This window comes from Podarcis tiliguerta (genome assembly GCF_965153285.1).
Source record: "Podarcis tiliguerta genome assembly, chromosome: 10".
Lineage (NCBI taxonomy): Eukaryota > Metazoa > Chordata > Lepidosauria > Squamata > Lacertidae > Podarcis > Podarcis tiliguerta.
The window spans coordinates 31355935-31373514 of NC_139543.1; the positions used below are offsets into that span (position 1 = coordinate 31355935).

At 42.1% G+C, this 17580-nt stretch overlaps 1 protein-coding gene across 1 annotated transcript in view; it reads left to right on the top strand.

Moving 5' to 3' along the window:
- Window positions 1-389: 389 nt before the first annotated feature.
- The window catches only part of LGR5 (leucine rich repeat containing G protein-coupled receptor 5), a 68176-nt gene continuing 50985 nt past the window's right edge, over window positions 390-17580 (top strand). The window contains exon 1 of the mRNA XM_083399533.1: window positions 390-1048. Within this exon, the coding sequence (XP_083255659.1) occupies window positions 810-1048 (239 nt within the window). The 5' untranslated portion in view covers window positions 390-809. The remainder of the gene's footprint in view (window positions 1049-17580) is intronic.

The window sequence follows — 17580 nt, forward strand, 5'->3', positions numbered from 1 at the left end:
GGAGCGGTTGAAGGTGAAATGTTTGTGGCGGGGCGGGAATGGTGACTTCCGTAAGAAAAAACTTCCCGCTGACATTTGACGTGAGGGGCTTCGGTTGCGCGGGTTTTGTGTACGTCGAGGGGAAAACTACGGCCGTCCCGGGCTTTAGTTGCGTCAAGGACTATCGCCTCGCAGCTCTGAGGCGCTGCCAAGCTGGCCTTTTCCCGCTTGGCACACCAAAACAGCAGCAAGGAGAAGGGGCGGGAAGGGAGCGAAGCGCGCCTAAACTCCCACTCGGCGCTCGCAGCTGCCTTGGCCAGCTTCTGTTCCCGCCGGGCTCTGGCAAGAGAGCGCACAAGCCCCACCCCCTCGCGAGCTTTCTGTCGCTCACGCAACCACGCCCCCCCCCCCCCCATCTCCGGCGCTGGCAGGAGCAGGGAGCGCGGCGGCGAGGCGACGTCGGGGCGACGTCAGCGGGCGCGCGCGGTTCAGACTCCAGCTCTTTAAAAACAGCGTGTAAACTGAGATGCTCCTACAAAGAGCGGCTCGGGCTTACGGGAGCAGCAGCCGCCGCCACCGCAGTCCCTCCAACTGCAGTTTCATGAGCTGCCAGCCATTCTAAGCGTCCCCTCTCTCGCCGAGTTTGAGGCTATACATTCACAGAAAAGCGAGAGTCGCCTTCCCACCTCAAAAAGCCGAGCGCGCGCCTCCGAGCGTCGGCAAGCCCCGCGCCGTACAGCTGAGGGGGGAATGTCAGCTGCTCCCTCGGCTTCTCAGGAAAGGAGCTCCGCCGTTTTCGCCGCTCGCCCCCTCAGCGCTGCCTTGGCACCATGGACACCTCCTCTGCCGCCGCCGCCGCCGCCGCCCGCGCGCTGCTCCTTGTCAGCTTGCTTGGGCTCCTCGGCGCGGTGGTGCCGCTTGCCGGCGGAGGGAGCCCGTTCGGAAGGCGCCCGAGGAGCTGCCCGGCCGCTTGCCACTGCGAGGAAGACGGGATGCTCGTGAGAGTGGACTGCTCGGACCTGGGCCTGGCCGGCGTGCCCGCCAACCTCAGCGTCTTCACCTCTTACCTGTAAGTGGCTTTGGCGCGCGGGGCAGGCGCCCTTTTTTTTGCAGCTGTGGGAACGGGGGGGGGGGGACAGGGCAATGAGAAAGCCGCTACCTTAGTCGTTGGTGAGGCTAGGTATAAGGGGTGATGCTATGATTACGCCATCGGCGTGCTTTACGAAGAACAGGTAAGACAGGTCCTACCTCGAGGGTTCACAATGTAAGACCCACTGAAACAACGGAGGAAGGGGGGGGGACATGGGAAGAGGGCTCTGTGATTCTATTTCAACTGCGCAGACTTTGGCTTAGTTAGAATAAGGTATAAGAACTAGGGGAGGATAAAGGATCTCGCCGATCTCAGTCCTTTGCGCGATGGTCGCCCGTGCCAGCGCAAGACCATGTTCTGCAGAGAACGTGATGTCCTGGATTAAGCAGGGGACAGCGGTATCCGAAATAAGCCATGCTGCTTAAAGCGATGGGTATCTAGTAACCTAAGCAAAAACCCTGCGGTGTGTCTACTGGTTTAGGTTTGTCCCTCTCAAAGGGAACTTCGTGAAAATGGTTGTTTTTTCCTGTGATCCTGTTCCACAGTTACGGTTACTTTTTAAAAAAAATATGCAGATGAGCTGCTCTGAGAGACTGTTGGTGAGCGCTAAAAACAATTAAGGACATTGTGGAGTTTGAGTTTGTTCTTTAGGAGCAGTGGACTTTCCCAAGTCCATCTCAATAGGTTTGTTACCCTATGGGTGTTGTGGGATCAGCACTCCTCAGGTATGCAATTCCTTCACAGCACCCTCAGGATGTCAATGGCATAAAAATGCCAGCCTATGCATTTAACTGGGATTTAACCTTTCCATGGAAAACCCAATAGATTGTACTGTTGCCAACAACACATTTGCATTTTGTGGAACACATTCTAACATGACATGGAATCAGAGGCAGTTCTTTAAAAGTGGGGCTATCTGACAGTCTCGTGTCTGTCCACCACTCTGACTACATCAGATATAACTGAGATGGGCAGCACTGTGTAATTCCCAAGCTTGAGGCACTCCGGTTTTAGACAGATGTGCCTGTTTTCCACCACCAATGGGCAACAAAAATCCAAATGCACCATGGAGCCTGACAGAGTCTTGGGAACCATCCTCAAGATCTAAAAAATCTGATTCAGCATTGCAACCAGCATCATGAGCTATGATATAAATATTATTGTAAAAATACACACATTAGGATTGAGCATGATCCATGTCACTTTCAAATCCGTAGGCTGCAATCATGCATTCTATTACATTCAGCCGGGGCTACTGCAAACTAAGTGAGCCATGGTACTTGTTACAGCTCTCCAACCCTTAGTACTCTTTGTTTGTATATTCTGAGCTGGAAGGTACCAGGGGATGGAGATGGTAGAGTTGTGAAATATGTTTAAGGCTGTAGTCCTATAGAAACATGCCTGGTAGTATGTATGGTTGAACTCAGTGGGTTACTTCTTAGCAGAGACAGTCAGGATTTACAGTGTCACGTAAGGTAAATGACCCCTGGATGGTTAAGTCCAGTCAAAGGCAACTATGGGGTGCAGTGCTCATCTTGCTTTTCAGGCTGAGGGAGCCAGCGCTTGTCCACAGACAACTTTCTAGGTCATGTGGCCAACAGGACTAAACTGCTTCTGGTGCAACAGAACACTGTGATGAGCGCCAGGTGCACAGAAATGCTGTTTACCTTGCCGCTGCAGCATTACCTATATATCTACTTTAACTGGTGTGCTTTCAAACTGCTAGGTTGGCAGAAGCTAGGACAGAGCAACTGGAGCTCACCTCATCGCATGGATTTGTATTGCCGATCTTCTGATCGGCAAGCCCAAGAGGCTCAGTGCCGTGTGTGTGTGTGTGTGTGTGTGTGTGTGTGCTGTATGTTTATATTAGTATCCTGCTGTGCTGTCAAAGTACATGGCAGATTTTTTTTTTCTTTTTGTTTGGTACGAAGAGGTAAAATATGTATGTGTTAACTGTGAATTTATGGAGCCGGAGTAGAAAAAAAAGTATGATTGAGAATACGCTTTCACATTATCAAAATTTATACATGAAAAGTGCTTTTATATAGGAATTAAGTTACAACCACAGCCTACATGCTTTGTTTTATTGTTGTACATTCACTGAGAAGCTGCTGTCTAGGCTAGGGCACTGCAATACAGGTGTACTGGATGATCTCACTTCACTCTACTATACCTTGAGGTGGCACAGAGACACCACTTCAAAGCCAAATCCATGCACACTTAGGGGATGTATGTATTTAGAACCATACTACAAGGGGAAACCTAGAAAAACAAACAATTTCTTGCCAAAACACCTGTGCAGATGTTGTTTTATAGTGCAATCCTAATGAGTTCAATGGGGCTTACTCCCAGATAAGAGGTTATATAGGATTACGTTTATTAGAAAATAGAATGTAAGCCATTTAAATACATTTTTTCCCCATTCAAAATAGGTGCAAGGTACATATACAAGTATCTTGTATGATTTGATGGGCCACAGGCCTGATCTACCAGGCTCAACAACTTTTGGGGTGTCTTGTTTTTACTCTTTGAAATATGGCAGCCCTGTCTTATGTTCTTTCAGACTTATACCAATCCACTATATAATTATGATGCATTGTTTACAGAGTAGTTAAAAATGAGGCAAGAGCATAAACTTGGTTGGCACTGCTGGATGCTATCTTTACCTTCGCTTCCCAAGGCATGGCTTTGAAGTGCAGTATTTTATTTAATCTTTAACTGATCTCTGCCTAAGACCAGAGCAGGTGCCCAGGAAGGCAGATCAATCTTCCCTTTGGATTTACTACTCAGTCTAGCCAAGGAAATTGTAGTCTCCATATCAGAGATAAGGAAGCTTTGACTTGTGGGGAGGATGTGGCCATTCAGGCATCTCTGTCTGGCTCTTGGGATGCTTTCCAAGCTGTGACCTGCCCTGCCCTGCCCAGGACGCACTGCTCTCTGGCTCTGCTCATATCCTTCTTGAGTGCCTCTGCCTGGCTGTAATATATCCTTCAACTGTGGAAGTTGTTCTTGCTTGCTGGGATGGAGAGATGTGTTTGTGTGAAGAAATCTCTGACTTCTGCGTTCAGTGTTCCACCCACTATAGGCACGTGACCTCCATAAGGTTTCCTATGAAGGAATGTGGACCTCGAGCTAGAAAAGGTCCCCCACCTCTGTCTATATGCCGCTTATCAAACCTGGTGATAAACTAGAGTGTTTTTACTTGATCTGACATTGGAGACCCACCCCTAATCTTCTCTGGTGTGGCTACTGGGTAGAAGGTCAAAGGCATTTGAACATGATGGATATATTTTTTTCCCTCAAGACAAAACAGATTTGGACACAGTAGAGTATGAGTCTTTTATACTGGAGGCCTCCTTGGTATGTGAAAACTGTTCTTCCAAACCAGGAGGTGATGCTGCATCCACCCAGTTTAATGCTTCAAAAATGTGCAAGCTCCATTTGTATAGGTTTTGGCATGATACAATGGGCTAAAGGTTTATTGCTGCGCTTTTAAAATAATTGTATGACTTCGAGAAAAGTGCTACTTTTCATGAAAGTGAATAGACGAAACATCAATTTGTTGCTATTATCATGACATCAAGATTGTTTAATTGGGTGAAACTTTGTGATTACCACCCCTTTTTTTTTCTTTCTCAACTTCGAACATTGCTTTGCGTTATCGGTCATCATAGTAATTCTTGGTAGTGAAATTTCTCCATTTAAAGCCAGTATCTTTTTACTTTACTATTGAGGTCAACTTCATTATTCATAAAGCAAATAATGCTATTTCAAACCATTATGACAAATCTCCTTGCAGCCTTGCCTGAAGCAGTGGTGGTGAATAACCTTTGCAGCCCTTTAGGGAAGGGAAGGTTTCAAGAGTCCTAACACACGTTAATGCTAAAGGAGATGGCGGGGCTAAGGTTGGACTATTTAAGCCTGGCTCTCCTCTCCTACAACCTCCTCCATTCCTTGGCACCCACCCCTTACTCTTTCTTCAGTATAGGCATTGCTAGTTGTCTTCTGGGACCAAGTAGGATTTTTTTGGCTTTGCTGATTGACTTTTTTGCCTACACTGTACTGATTTGGTGGCTAGTGCTCTTAGCAGGTGGCAGCCATTGAATAGGTTCATTGGCCACATAGGCCAAAATAATTAAGGTTTGCTGAGCCTCCATAGGCACCTGTAAGAGTAACAAATGTAGTCCTGAGATTTGTCTTTGAGGCTGTGGGTAGGGAGCACCTTTGGGGCCAACCTATGAAGCAGCAAGGCCTCTCGACTCAACCGGACGATGGGGCATAAGGAAAGGGGTAGATGAAATGCTGCTCCTCATTCTTAGCAGGGCTGGCTTGACCAGTTTGCCATATGCAGTTAATATCCCCCACCATTTCCCCCCACCGCTGGTCCATTTTAAAGGAATAAACATGGCATATTTCACACAACCTTGTGTCTCGCCTCCTTATTTTCCACTGTTGGTGCAAATTACTGTTCCTAGCTGAATGTTTTGTTTGTTGTTAACCAAGTAAAGCTATTGACTAATAACTTCATTCTATGTAACAATTCCTCACTGGAAACAAGAGTGGCAAAATATATAAACCAGAATAAATTTGTTAGATGCTAAGTTGCCACAAGACTGATTGTTTTGCTGAAACCAACAAACACAACTACTCCTCTGGAAATTTTTGATGCTGTGCACCACAGGGGCAGGCAGAAGGACACACTCAAAATGTGACGTAGCAGCCAAGTGGCAAAAGTATCTGCCTTCCTGAAAGTTGAGGATTCAGGTACAGTGGTACCTTGGTTCCTGAACAGCCTAGTGTGTCGAACAAATTGGCTCCTGAACTCCACAAACCCGGAAGCAAGTGTTCCAGTTTGTAAACGTTTTCCAGAAGACAAACATCCGACGCGGCTTCCATGGCTTCTGCAGCTTCCGATTGAGTGCAGGAAGTTCCTGCAGCCAATCGGAAGCCATGCCTTGGTTTTCGGTGATTTCAGGAGTCCAACGGACTCCCGGAATGGATTAAGTTTGAAAACCAAGGTACCACTGTATTGCCTCAGACATCTGTTGTCAGCCTATCCAGCCTACAGATGAGACTTGATGCCTAATGCACATAAAGCACTGCTTTCTTTCATGTGCTGTAGAACATGGCAAAACACATTTATTGTAAAGTATTTCATCTGTGCTGTTTGGAATCAAGGATAGTGGATGTATAGGTTGGAAATATACATATTTAGTCAGAAGTAAATTAAAATAGGATCAACCTATAGCAACCCCAGGGACGAGTTGTTTGAAGAATGGTGTGCATATACATTAAGCAAATAATGTAGGTCTTGCTAAGTTCAATAGGGTTTACACCCAACTAAGTGTGATAGGATTTTGGCATTAGTAACATAAAACTTGTAGGCCAGGACTGAACTGTTAAAAACCAACCAGAGGATAGGGAAAGCTGGAGTTATGAACTGTGCCACTTACTTTTCAAAAGTAGCTTTCTAGTAATTAGCTATATTAAAGCATATCCTGTCAGCCATAGCCATTAACTTCAGTTTGCCTGCTCAGAGGTGAATACCACGCAAACCATGTAATTAAATATATACTGTATTTAATTATATATTGCTTATAGAAAAAACCATTCCAAAATATTTTTATTGTTAGACTGAACTTTTCTGAGGTGAATTTAAGGGCTGTCCTTAGGATGACAATATATATTCTTCTGGGGTGGGGGAAACCCATATCCATACACTTTTCAGTCCTAAGCATAGCTGAAAGAAGCAAGTGTAGTGGGAGATTTTACTTCTTCTCGTTTTCATTTAAACATTTATTCTTCTCTAAAAACTTTTTTTAAGTACAGGTAAAAAGTAGATTGTTATATGGGCCATTGAATACAAAAATATAAAAAGTCAGCGAAAGAATAATGTTGTGTAATCTAAGGAAAATTCTGGCTGAGTGAAAAAAAATCAAAAGGTGAGGAGTTTCTACATCTGATTAACACCTCTTTACATTCACTGTTCTGGCTAGTTTACAATTAATAAATCATGATAGATCAGATTTGTTTATTTGTATCTAGTCATCAGACCACCACACAACAAAAGTAAGTAAATAAATTCACCATATGTCATAAATGTTTGTGATATTCTTATTAATTAGAATGGCCCTGTATGGTAAGGTTATCTAGATCACGGTGGCTAAACAAGGATGCTAGCATTACAGAAATACATTTTAATCAATTCTCTTTTCCTGGACATGTATAAATTGGCAAACTATGCTTCTTTTAAATACTGGGCCATCTTGTACTTAAATAAAGCACAACTAATGTGTTGCATTCCCTGTTTGCTAAATCTATGTGCACTGTCAGGCTTGTGTGACTATAAGGGTAGAGACGGAAAAAGCCATTGCATAGCATACACCCGGTATTCCTTTTTTTGTGGTGACTGCTCTGTGGAAATGATATGTAAACTGACAGGGTGGTGTGGTGGGGGAAGGAAACTCCCTTTAAACTAGTAAAATGCAAGGGTCTGGCAGAGTGAAGGCACCTTCAGTTTGGCTTAGTATCTGGAGTGCAGAGGACAATTGGCCTGACAGAGGGAGCCCAACTCCAGCTGTGAACGCGTGCGTGAAGCTGACCTTCCCAGTCAACATGCCAGCTGAGATTAGACTTCCTTCAAGTGTTCCCTTGTTAACTTGGCCTTTTTCCCCCAGTGGAGTTTGTCTTTCAAATGCTTACCATTAAAATTGCTTACCCAGATCTGGAGCAACATGGAAAGCTTTCTTTTTATACTCTCCGGCAGCCTCTGCCCGTTATTGTTTAAAGACTGCAATTGTAATCATTTCCACCGAAATCAGTGGGATTTGTATCCAAGTGAATAGGATGGGGGGGGAATGTTAATTGTTTGCAGGCATTTAAAAATGCCATTTATGTTTCCTTGTTCCTTATAACACTGTGACACCAGGTGGCACTTTGGAGTTCCGTCTTTCGCCAGCGTGGTTTCCCACTTTGAGGTTTACAACACATTTTCCTGAAACGCTTTTTTTTTTAAAAGTGTCTAGATCCATCATGGGTCCCTTCCAACTCTACAATTCTATTATTCTAAGTGCAGAGCAAATATTATGTGACACCTGGACAGTGCCAGTTCCTCAGACTGAAGCAGTCAAATGAGCATATATGGGGTAAGGGGATCTTGTAAGTTCCTGGTCCAAAAGCTGTTGAGGACTTTATATACCTTGAACTTGACCTAGTAACATGTCAGCAACCAGTGCAGGTCTCTGATCAGAGGTGTTAGATGCTGGACAGAGTCTCACTCCTCTCAGCAACCATGCTGCAGCATTCTGTACAAACTGTAATTTCCAAACCAAGCACAGGGGAAATCCCACACAGAACATATTTCAGTAATCCAATCTTAAAGTCACCAGTGCCTGAACTACTGTGGTCAAGCTCTCCTGGTCTAGGAACAGCCAGAGTTGTTATATCAGCCACGTCTGGTAAAAGGTGGTTCTAGGCACTGAGGTTACCTGGGTCTCCAGTGACAAGACTGTGTACCTGCTCCTTCGTGGAGAGTGCAACCCCATCCAGGGCAGGCAGTTGACAATTTTTTCAGACACCCTTCGTCCACAGTGCCTCTGTCTTACTAGGATTTAAGCTGAGCGAATTTTCTCTCATCCATCCCACCAACTGCATCCAGGCTGCAGTTCAGAGCCCATACAGCATCCCCTGATTCAGATGTTATGGAGAAACAGAGCTGAGTGTCATTGGTGCATCTGTAGCACCTTGCTCCCAAATGCCTAAAGACTTCCAGAGGCTTCATATACATACATATTTTCAAAAGCATTGGGGATAATATAGTATCCTGCAGCACCCCATAGCAGAATTGCCAGGGGGCCAAAAAGCACTCTACCAATGCTACTGTCTGGATTCAGCCCTGTAGGTAGGACTGGAACCATAGGAGACTGTTCCTAATGAAATATTTGAGGGGCCCCCCTCACTTAATAGGCATTGCCATTCAAATGGTGTGGGGGGGGCACATCATGTGATCAATCATGCAGGCAGGGCTTACCTACCCATATTTTATTCAAGTTGGCACCCCTAGCTGTAACAGAGTGCCTCCAGTTCCCATCCACAGAGTTTGTCCAGGAAGATACTATGGTCTGTGGCATCAAAAGCCACAGGGAGATCCAGAAGAAAGAGCAAGGACACACTCCCCTTGTCCTAATCTCTTTAAAGATCATCCATCAGGTGACCGAGGATGACACAGTCCCATGGACCAGTCCAGTTTGGAATGAGTCTATATTATCCCTGCCATCAAAAAATGCTTATAGCTGCCTCTCCGTAACTCTCTTAACCACCTTCCCCCCAAAAAGGGAGTATTTGCAACTGATTGATAGTTTTTTGCTATTCACAATTGAATCATAGATACATGAAGATTGAGATGCTCAAGACCCAAGTAACACATAGCAGGCTGCTTGCTTGTTTCCTAAAGGGATTCATCACTTGCTGACTAACTATAAGAATCCACCATCACAAATTGTGACTCAGAATAATGACCTCCAGCCTATTTTAGGGTTATGGTGGCACACTGAGGCTATGATTCTATATCTGCTTACCTGGGGGAAAGGTCTCATTGAACTCAGTCATGTAACTGTTAAAACATAGTCTCTCTCTTAGGCAAAAAAGTGGCAGACCTAGAGTTGGTTTATGACATAGAACTTGTGATACTCTTTCCACAAACATTTCCTTTCTTATTTCCAAAGTGATCCCCCTGCAAAAGTGTGCAGCTGAATGGGAACTCCTATCTGGCTTATAACAATTAGGCAAGTGAAATACCATGAAATACAGGAAATGTTAGTTGAAGCAGTTCTCCAGTTTTGTTTGCTTTAGAGAGGAAGTGTTTATGATTTTTTTTCTTTTTTTCTTCTTTTTAAAGAAATTCAGTTGGTTAAACTACTTGGTTTGAAGCATTTCCACGTGGTTCCTTTGCTAGCAGCAATTCCCAAGATCATGGTACATGAGTAGCTTGGTTTTCTATTCTTAACACATTCAACCAAATATGTCCTTGCTACTTCTTAAACTGATGAAGATTAAGGACTTAGAGCTCCAAAGTTCTTATTGTGTTAGTGCTGAAGTAATTGAATATATTCATTAAAAAATAATAATTGGGGGGGGGGGGGACGGATGGACGACTATATGTATATAGATCAGGGGTGATGAATCACCACAGATCTCATTTTGGGTCATGAGGCTATTTCCCCCAAAACCATGCCACCTATTTTCCCCAAAACCATGCCACCTACCCCATCTGATGTCAGGAGTGGGCTAAGTATAGATAAAGCTTCCAATGCACAATCCAGACTCTTAAAGTGCAAAGGATTTATATCACCAGCTATCAGAGGATAGGTGGTGACTTCAAGCCTGCTAGATCAGCTTCACTACCTAAGGTCATGCAGCCGCCCCTGCAGGAAACAGAGCTTTGAGTCTCACCGCCTACCAGTTTATGGGTGGCAACTTCACGCCCCAGTTTTCCCTCTGTAAAGTATTATAGATTATTTATCCCATCCACCAATAGCTTTGAAAGGTAGGCAAACTTGTGCTGTGGAGAAACTGAGGCTGAGAGATAGCGACTTGCCCAGGGTCCCCCATGAGCTTGTGGTAGAGTATACAGTTTGAACCCAGTTCTGCCATATGCAAATCCAGTAAATTACCTGGGGGACAAAACTGAATTAGGATCTTATCATTCTGCCTTTTGAATCCATGGCAGCTGTGGTTTCTGTCCATATTTCCTTCTGCTCTATGTTGACATAGGCTCCACCACCATGGAGTGAGTGTTGTTCTTGTTGTTTTGCACGCCAATCCAAAAACTGAATCCAGCTGTTTCATGATCAGATCAACTTCTGGTTGCACAACTGGAAGCTGAAATGTCCTTGCTGAACTACATATCTGTCACAAACCAAAAGTGTTTCAAAAGTTGGCCCTTGTTTCTGGACCAGCCTAATGACTTGTTTCATTCTTCATTTTGTCACATGTTGTCTTCATTTTGTTTACTTTCCCCCATGTCTCCTAGAAGTATCCTTGCTTCCTTGTCATCTCACCTTACTAGATATAGCCACAGGATCCTCAACCTGTTCAAATGATTTACTGGTCAACATATTTCATAAAATATTGTCATTTTTTATTTCCAAAGCTACACTATGAATTTGTTTTTAACATTTCAGATATAAATTAAATTAAATTGCTTTGTTTGCTTTATAGTTTAGACAACTCAGTAGGCTGCCTTGGAAGTCCATTCAATCTATTAACATTAAATCAACAACTTGAGCTTCCCTCTGTCTTCCTCCAGCAGGATTAATGGATTTTGGCATGACTGGGACATCTAACAGTAAAAGCTCTTGCTGGGAGAGCTAGGAAGCTTGACTAATTCCCAGCAGTGCTGACTTCATAAAGTTTTATTTCAAGGTTTTAAGTTTGATGGAAGATTAAAGGTAATGACTTCATGCTGATACCTTTGAGTGTGGAATACATGAACACCATTATCAAATATGTAGTGCAAAAGCTGCCTTTCTAACTGGAATATGAACAAGGAAGTTTTACCTATTACTCTACCGCATAAGACTTTTTTGTATTTATTTGAAGCAAAACTCTTGTAATCTGTTAAGCAGTATCTTTTCCAAATTTTTGAGTCATACCTGATAGGTAATGCCAGACAGCCTGACACTTAGTTTCAATACCTGGCAGAGAGAGAACTATGTTTTGTTAAAAACAGTTTATGTTTTAATAGAAGAGCTGTTGATAATGTTCTTGTAACAAGGCCATCAATTTTCACCAGCAAATCAAACTCTTATTAAAGCTTCTTCTCTCCCACCCAGACATTTCAGACTTGAGAATGAGAATTCAGGAAAGACAACAAAAAGTTGGAGGGAGATGGAAAAATATTTTCAGCCTGTCTGACAAGACTGCATAAAAAGCTTGTGATCAAAGCATATTAAGTACATGTTACTGGTGTGACAAACAACATTTTTGTCCCTTTATTAGATTTATTTTTCTCTTCTGAAAACTGCAGTGACCAGTATATAGATTGTGAAAGAAGGCTGGCAGGGTAGTATTCTTTGATTCCTAATTAACACCTTTGGTCTCAAAAGAGAACTAACAGAAATACCATAAAATGTTACAGCTGCATTGTTATTCCGCTTGGTTGGTTTGTTAAAAGTTGGCTGGGCACTGGCAGCTGCAATAAAGGGAAAGCTCAATGGATGTTTTGTATTGTGCCCACTGAAGTGAAAGAAGGCAACCATTTTATTTTCAAATGGGCAGCTGCATAGTGAAGTTTAAATGGATCTAAATACAAGATCTACTGTTAACATATAGTAATTGACAATAAATAAAGGAGTAGCACAGCCAACTTCCATCTGTTTTGTCTGTGGCACACAAATTTTAAGAAAACTTTTCACGAAGAAACAAACACATTTGCAGAGTTTTGTGAGCAGAAAAAAAACAAGAGTGCAACACATTAACAGGGTGAAACATCTAGAGTTAAAGCAGAACTTTTGAAGCATTTTAGAAAGCCACTATTTCAAATAACACATTTATGGGATACACAATATCAGGACTCCCGGCGCCCGCTTTTATTTATTTTTAAATCATTTCCCCTCCTCAAGTGTATAAATTGAGACATCATTATCATTCCAGTCCTTCACATTCTTATTTTGCCATAGTAGTGAAATAAAGAAAACATTTAAACTCTGGTCAGATAAGATGCACACACATTTAGAAAATGCAATTAGGGAAATATGGAAATCTAGATGTTTCATCAAATGCTTGCTAAGGAGTCTCCTCTGTTCTTTTTGTGCACAATGACTGAACTAAAGAACTTCAGTCGCTGTGTAAGAACCATTGTTCCAGCCACAGCACTTATTAGAAACAGAGTCCAGACTGGCGTGGGAAATACCTATGTACGTATTTGACATCGCCCCTGTTTTGGAGAGAAATGGAGTGGAATAGAAAGTATAAGGAGATTTTACTGTTGCATTCTAATCAGCCATGATCTGTCTAATTTGTTTTGCTTCAGAAGATAAAACTAATATTCTTCTGGATAAAAGTAACTAACAAGCCAATAGTATCATGTTGAATATGGAATGGAACAGCAGACCCGGTAAGTTTTGGGAGCATAGTACTGTACTGTATAACTTTTCAAATCATCAGAGAATACTTTATTTCAAACTACGATGCTGACATAGGATAGGTTTTAACTAACGGTTCTGTTTCAAATTGGGAAGAATAAGATTATGAAACTAAAACAAGACTTCAGTTGAGCTATTATCATCTGTATCACTGAATACAGGTTCTGCTATCTGTATTTAAATATTAAAAGTGTCTTGGTTGGAATATAACATTGTATTTTCTTAAGTTCCGTAAATTTATTACCAGTGATTGGAATATGGATAGTGTGCTACTAGTCAGCCATAGTTAGTATTTTATTTAACAAATGCATTTGTTAATTTATACCATTTACTTATAGTAATAATACTTATTTATTTTTATTTATATATTGTATTGTATTGTATTGTATTGTATTGTATTGTATTATAAACACACACACACACGGAAATATGCTTAGTTTTTATTGCCTTATACAAATTGACTCAGTCTTTGTTGATGGTTCTTTCCTTCTGAAGTCATGTATCAAACTAAATAGTTCTATGTTGTCAAGTACTTTGGGGACTTAATGATTGGACCCACCTGGATTAGTTGCATGCAGAGGTTTACGTACTGTAGTTTGTTTTATAGTTAGACACCTGACATGGAGGGGAAAAAGTGAAACTTATAAATATGGAAATGGAATAAGATACTTGTTCTTCTTCAACCCATTAGCATCCTCTTCTTTATTTCCCTGCTTCCCCTTTCTCTGTGATTCTGTTAACCTCCATTTACCAAGTCTCTGCTTTCCCCTGCCTCATTTCAACTTTCCCGTTTTGTGTTTCCCCCTATTCTTACCCCCATTTGCTTTGGGGGCCCTGCTCCATTTTCTTCCTGTTGTCTCCTGTGGAATAATAATGAGGCAGGTGCCAAACTTGGGTTTTCTACAACTTTATTAATCACAATCCTAGAATCACGAAATGATTTGATAGCTGGTGGCGGCGGGGATCTCTCTCTTTCTCTGCTCAACTTTATCTGAGGAACTGGGCTGGCTCTCCAGCAGCAGTTGTCCCTCAGGTGACGGGGCTTAAACTGTACAATTGTTAAGGCAGATTAAAAAGACATTATTAAATTTTGAACAGTGCAAAATGTTACTAAAACCAGCATGAACTAACATGGCCGTGCCAGAAATCTAAACACAGACTCAGTCTAACCTTTAAAAGCAGCAATAAAAAGGTCTTTAAAGTCCACTTAAAGATCTTGAGCAGTGGAACCTTCACATGGAACTGTGGGGCTAACTCTAAGGACGCCTCAAATAGTGCCGCAAATCTTTCAATCTTGAAATATTTTCAGTTTATGTGATTTGGAGAGCAAGAAGAAGGTGCTTCCAGCTATTTAAAAATGTCTTAATCTTTTGCCTCTTGCATCCTTTTTATGAAAGGAACAAAATGAATAAACAATGGAAGTCTATAAAACAAGGAAAAGACAAAACATACTAAAACAATTTTTGCAAAGGTCTTTTTAATTGCATCAAATGCAACATCTAAGATGTTGGAACTCATCTGGGAACAATAAAAAAAATGTAAGTCAAACCGCCCTATTTGTCCTTTATCAGCATCATTGCTGAATTGTACCTTTCATTTTTAAAATAGCAACATAATTGAACAATTGTCAGTTTAAAGTTCCTGGATTCAAACTGATTATACATAATAAAAATAACAAGCCATGACAAATAGGCAAATAGATTTCGATAATTCACTAAAGAATGTCTCTACCAAGCCTTTGTGGCGTATGTCTTGTTTGCAAGACAAATGCAGAGTTGAAATAACAACCCATGAATACCACTGGTGAAATGGCTATGTACACAAGGTGAATGCTAAAGCTTTTCCTTCTGAATGGACCTTTTAATCTAGGCATTATCTAAACTCTGAAAAAGCCTTACATACAGATTAATGGGAAAAGCTGAGACCCGGAGTTGGGCTATTTGCAGAAAAAGTTTTAAAGATTTACTGATGGTTGACAAATGCCATTTAGGTTTCAAAGCCATCAATAACCTATTGAAAAAGATTTAAAGGGAAACCCTCCCACTATAGAAAGAGACCTGACTCTGAAATATCTCAACAGAAGCTCCTTCTCTTCCCCCCACCTCAAGCTTTCCCTACATACCCTCCACTGACTTTCTTTGCTATTTGGAACCCTTGAAACAAGTGACCTTGGAAAAGAGGAGGTAAGGCCCCTTTTAGAGACATTTGTATATAACTGATTGTGCCAAACTGCTATTGTGCAGGCATGAGAATTAAACAGAACTGTTTCCAGAAAAGTCTCTGGGATCATGGACAGCCTTTCAATAGCCTTTCTGCTAATAGTTTTTTAATGTGGGAGATGGGAGTGGCGGAATAAATTTTGTCAAAAACTTTGTCGAATCTGAAACCTTTATCTTAACCTGTGTGAAGTTTGAGAAGCTTGTTTTTCTTTCAACTTTCTTAACAGCTAGTCAAATTCCAATTTATATGTATGTGGTATATGCCCTTTGCAGATGCGTTTCTGCAAATATAACTCATACAAACAAGTTGTTAACATTTTGGTGCAGAAAAGAGGAAGAAAAGCACTTACAAGTTATTCATAAATTCATTTTTAAAAAATCAAAAAACTTTTGCTCTTGTGACTTGTATGGAGAATAAAAAATATAATTAATTTAATAATACCAGGAGATATTGAGACAAGTATTAATTCATGTTTCTGATTATCTTTATTACAGTATGGCTAGGTTTCAGCATTGAAATAGCCTTGTTTGCTTTTATGGATGTGTTACGCACAACCCAAGTCTCTAAGCAGTGAGAGGCTTCAAAGGTTCCTATATTGACCCAGGGTACTGTGGTCAAAAGGGACGTGGGTGGCGCTGTGGGTTAAACCACAGAGCCTAGGACTTGCCGATCACAAGGTTGGCGGTTCGAATCGCCGCAACGGAGTGAGCTCCCATTGCTCGGTCCCTGCTCCTGCCAACCTAGCAGTTCGAAAGCACGTCAAAGTGCAAGTAGATAAATAGGTACCGCTCCGTCAGGAAGGTAAACGGTGTTTCCGTGCGATGCTCTGGTTTGCCAGAAGCAGCTTAGTCATGCTGGCCACATGTACGCCGGCTCCCTTGGCCAATAGAGCAAGATGAGCGCTGCAACCCCAGAGTCGGCCATGACTGGACCTAATGGTCCCTTTACCTTTACTGTGGTCAAAGATACTGTGGTATCTTTAGGATATATAGCTTTAGTTGCACCCACAAACATATATATAACCTGAGCAAAGGATAAAGGAGCTCACAGTTTTACCACTCCAACAGATCTTATTTCCCCATTCTGTTTCCAGGGGAGACCAAATCTAGCACATAGCAAGACAAGTCACTGTCTCTCCAGCTTCCAGCCAAACTCTCACAACTTTCAGATACGCCACCCCTCTAGGCCTGTTGTTCTCCATCCTGGATGACATGGCACCAGCCATGTGAGGTAGGAAAAGGCCCATCATTTGTTTCTCCTATTCTCATTTTTCCCTTTTCCCTAACTGCCTGCCTCTCCCTCACTCTTGCCTCTTAAGTTCATAGTAGCACCAATGCCCTGGTCTCATATTGTTTATTGCTCAGCAGCAGTGGTCAAGCAGTACAGACTACCCTCTCTGTACATGTGTGCAACTGGCTCTTGATACTACCAGACTTTTGCTGAACAGCCTTACCCTGGCAACAGTATCCTGTGCAAGAAGACAGGTAGGGTACCTGGAGGTATTCCAAGGAGCAGTGTAATCAGAAGTTGCTAGTATCTGTGCCTATCCAAACCCTATTGTGCTGTCCATTTTGTGGGGACAGGATCACTGCCAGTCTGGAATGTAAATAATATTAGAAACATTAGATTTAATGATAACCAGTCGCTTCATCATCCTTTCCCATTACTATAAGGTAATTGTTTGATATTTATATCTGGCAAACTATTAGCCAAAAATCTAAATGGGGGGGGGGGGGTTGAAGCTGCCCTGTTAATATATTGCTCACAATATTGAATTTTCTAGAGTGATAACATTGTGTCAGTATACTTAATATGCTTAGAATACTCCTACCGCTGAAAATAAAAAGTCAACTAGTTGCTTGATTGATTCACCATTGTATATATGTAATCTGACCCTTCAGTTTCACTTTCTTGAGATCTCTGGTTATTTGGTCACTCCTATGCCCTCTCAGTAGAAAATGGAAAAAATATACCGGTATGTGAAAAGATTAGCCATCCATAACTGAGGATGCACTATAGCCACATCAATATTGCTTTAAAATATGCTGCACTAAGCTCCTGGGAGGATGCAGGAAGGTTCACCTATAAAGCTAAACCATGGTTTAGTGTTATGGACACAAGCAGGGGTGCTGCCAGGATTTTTTGGGC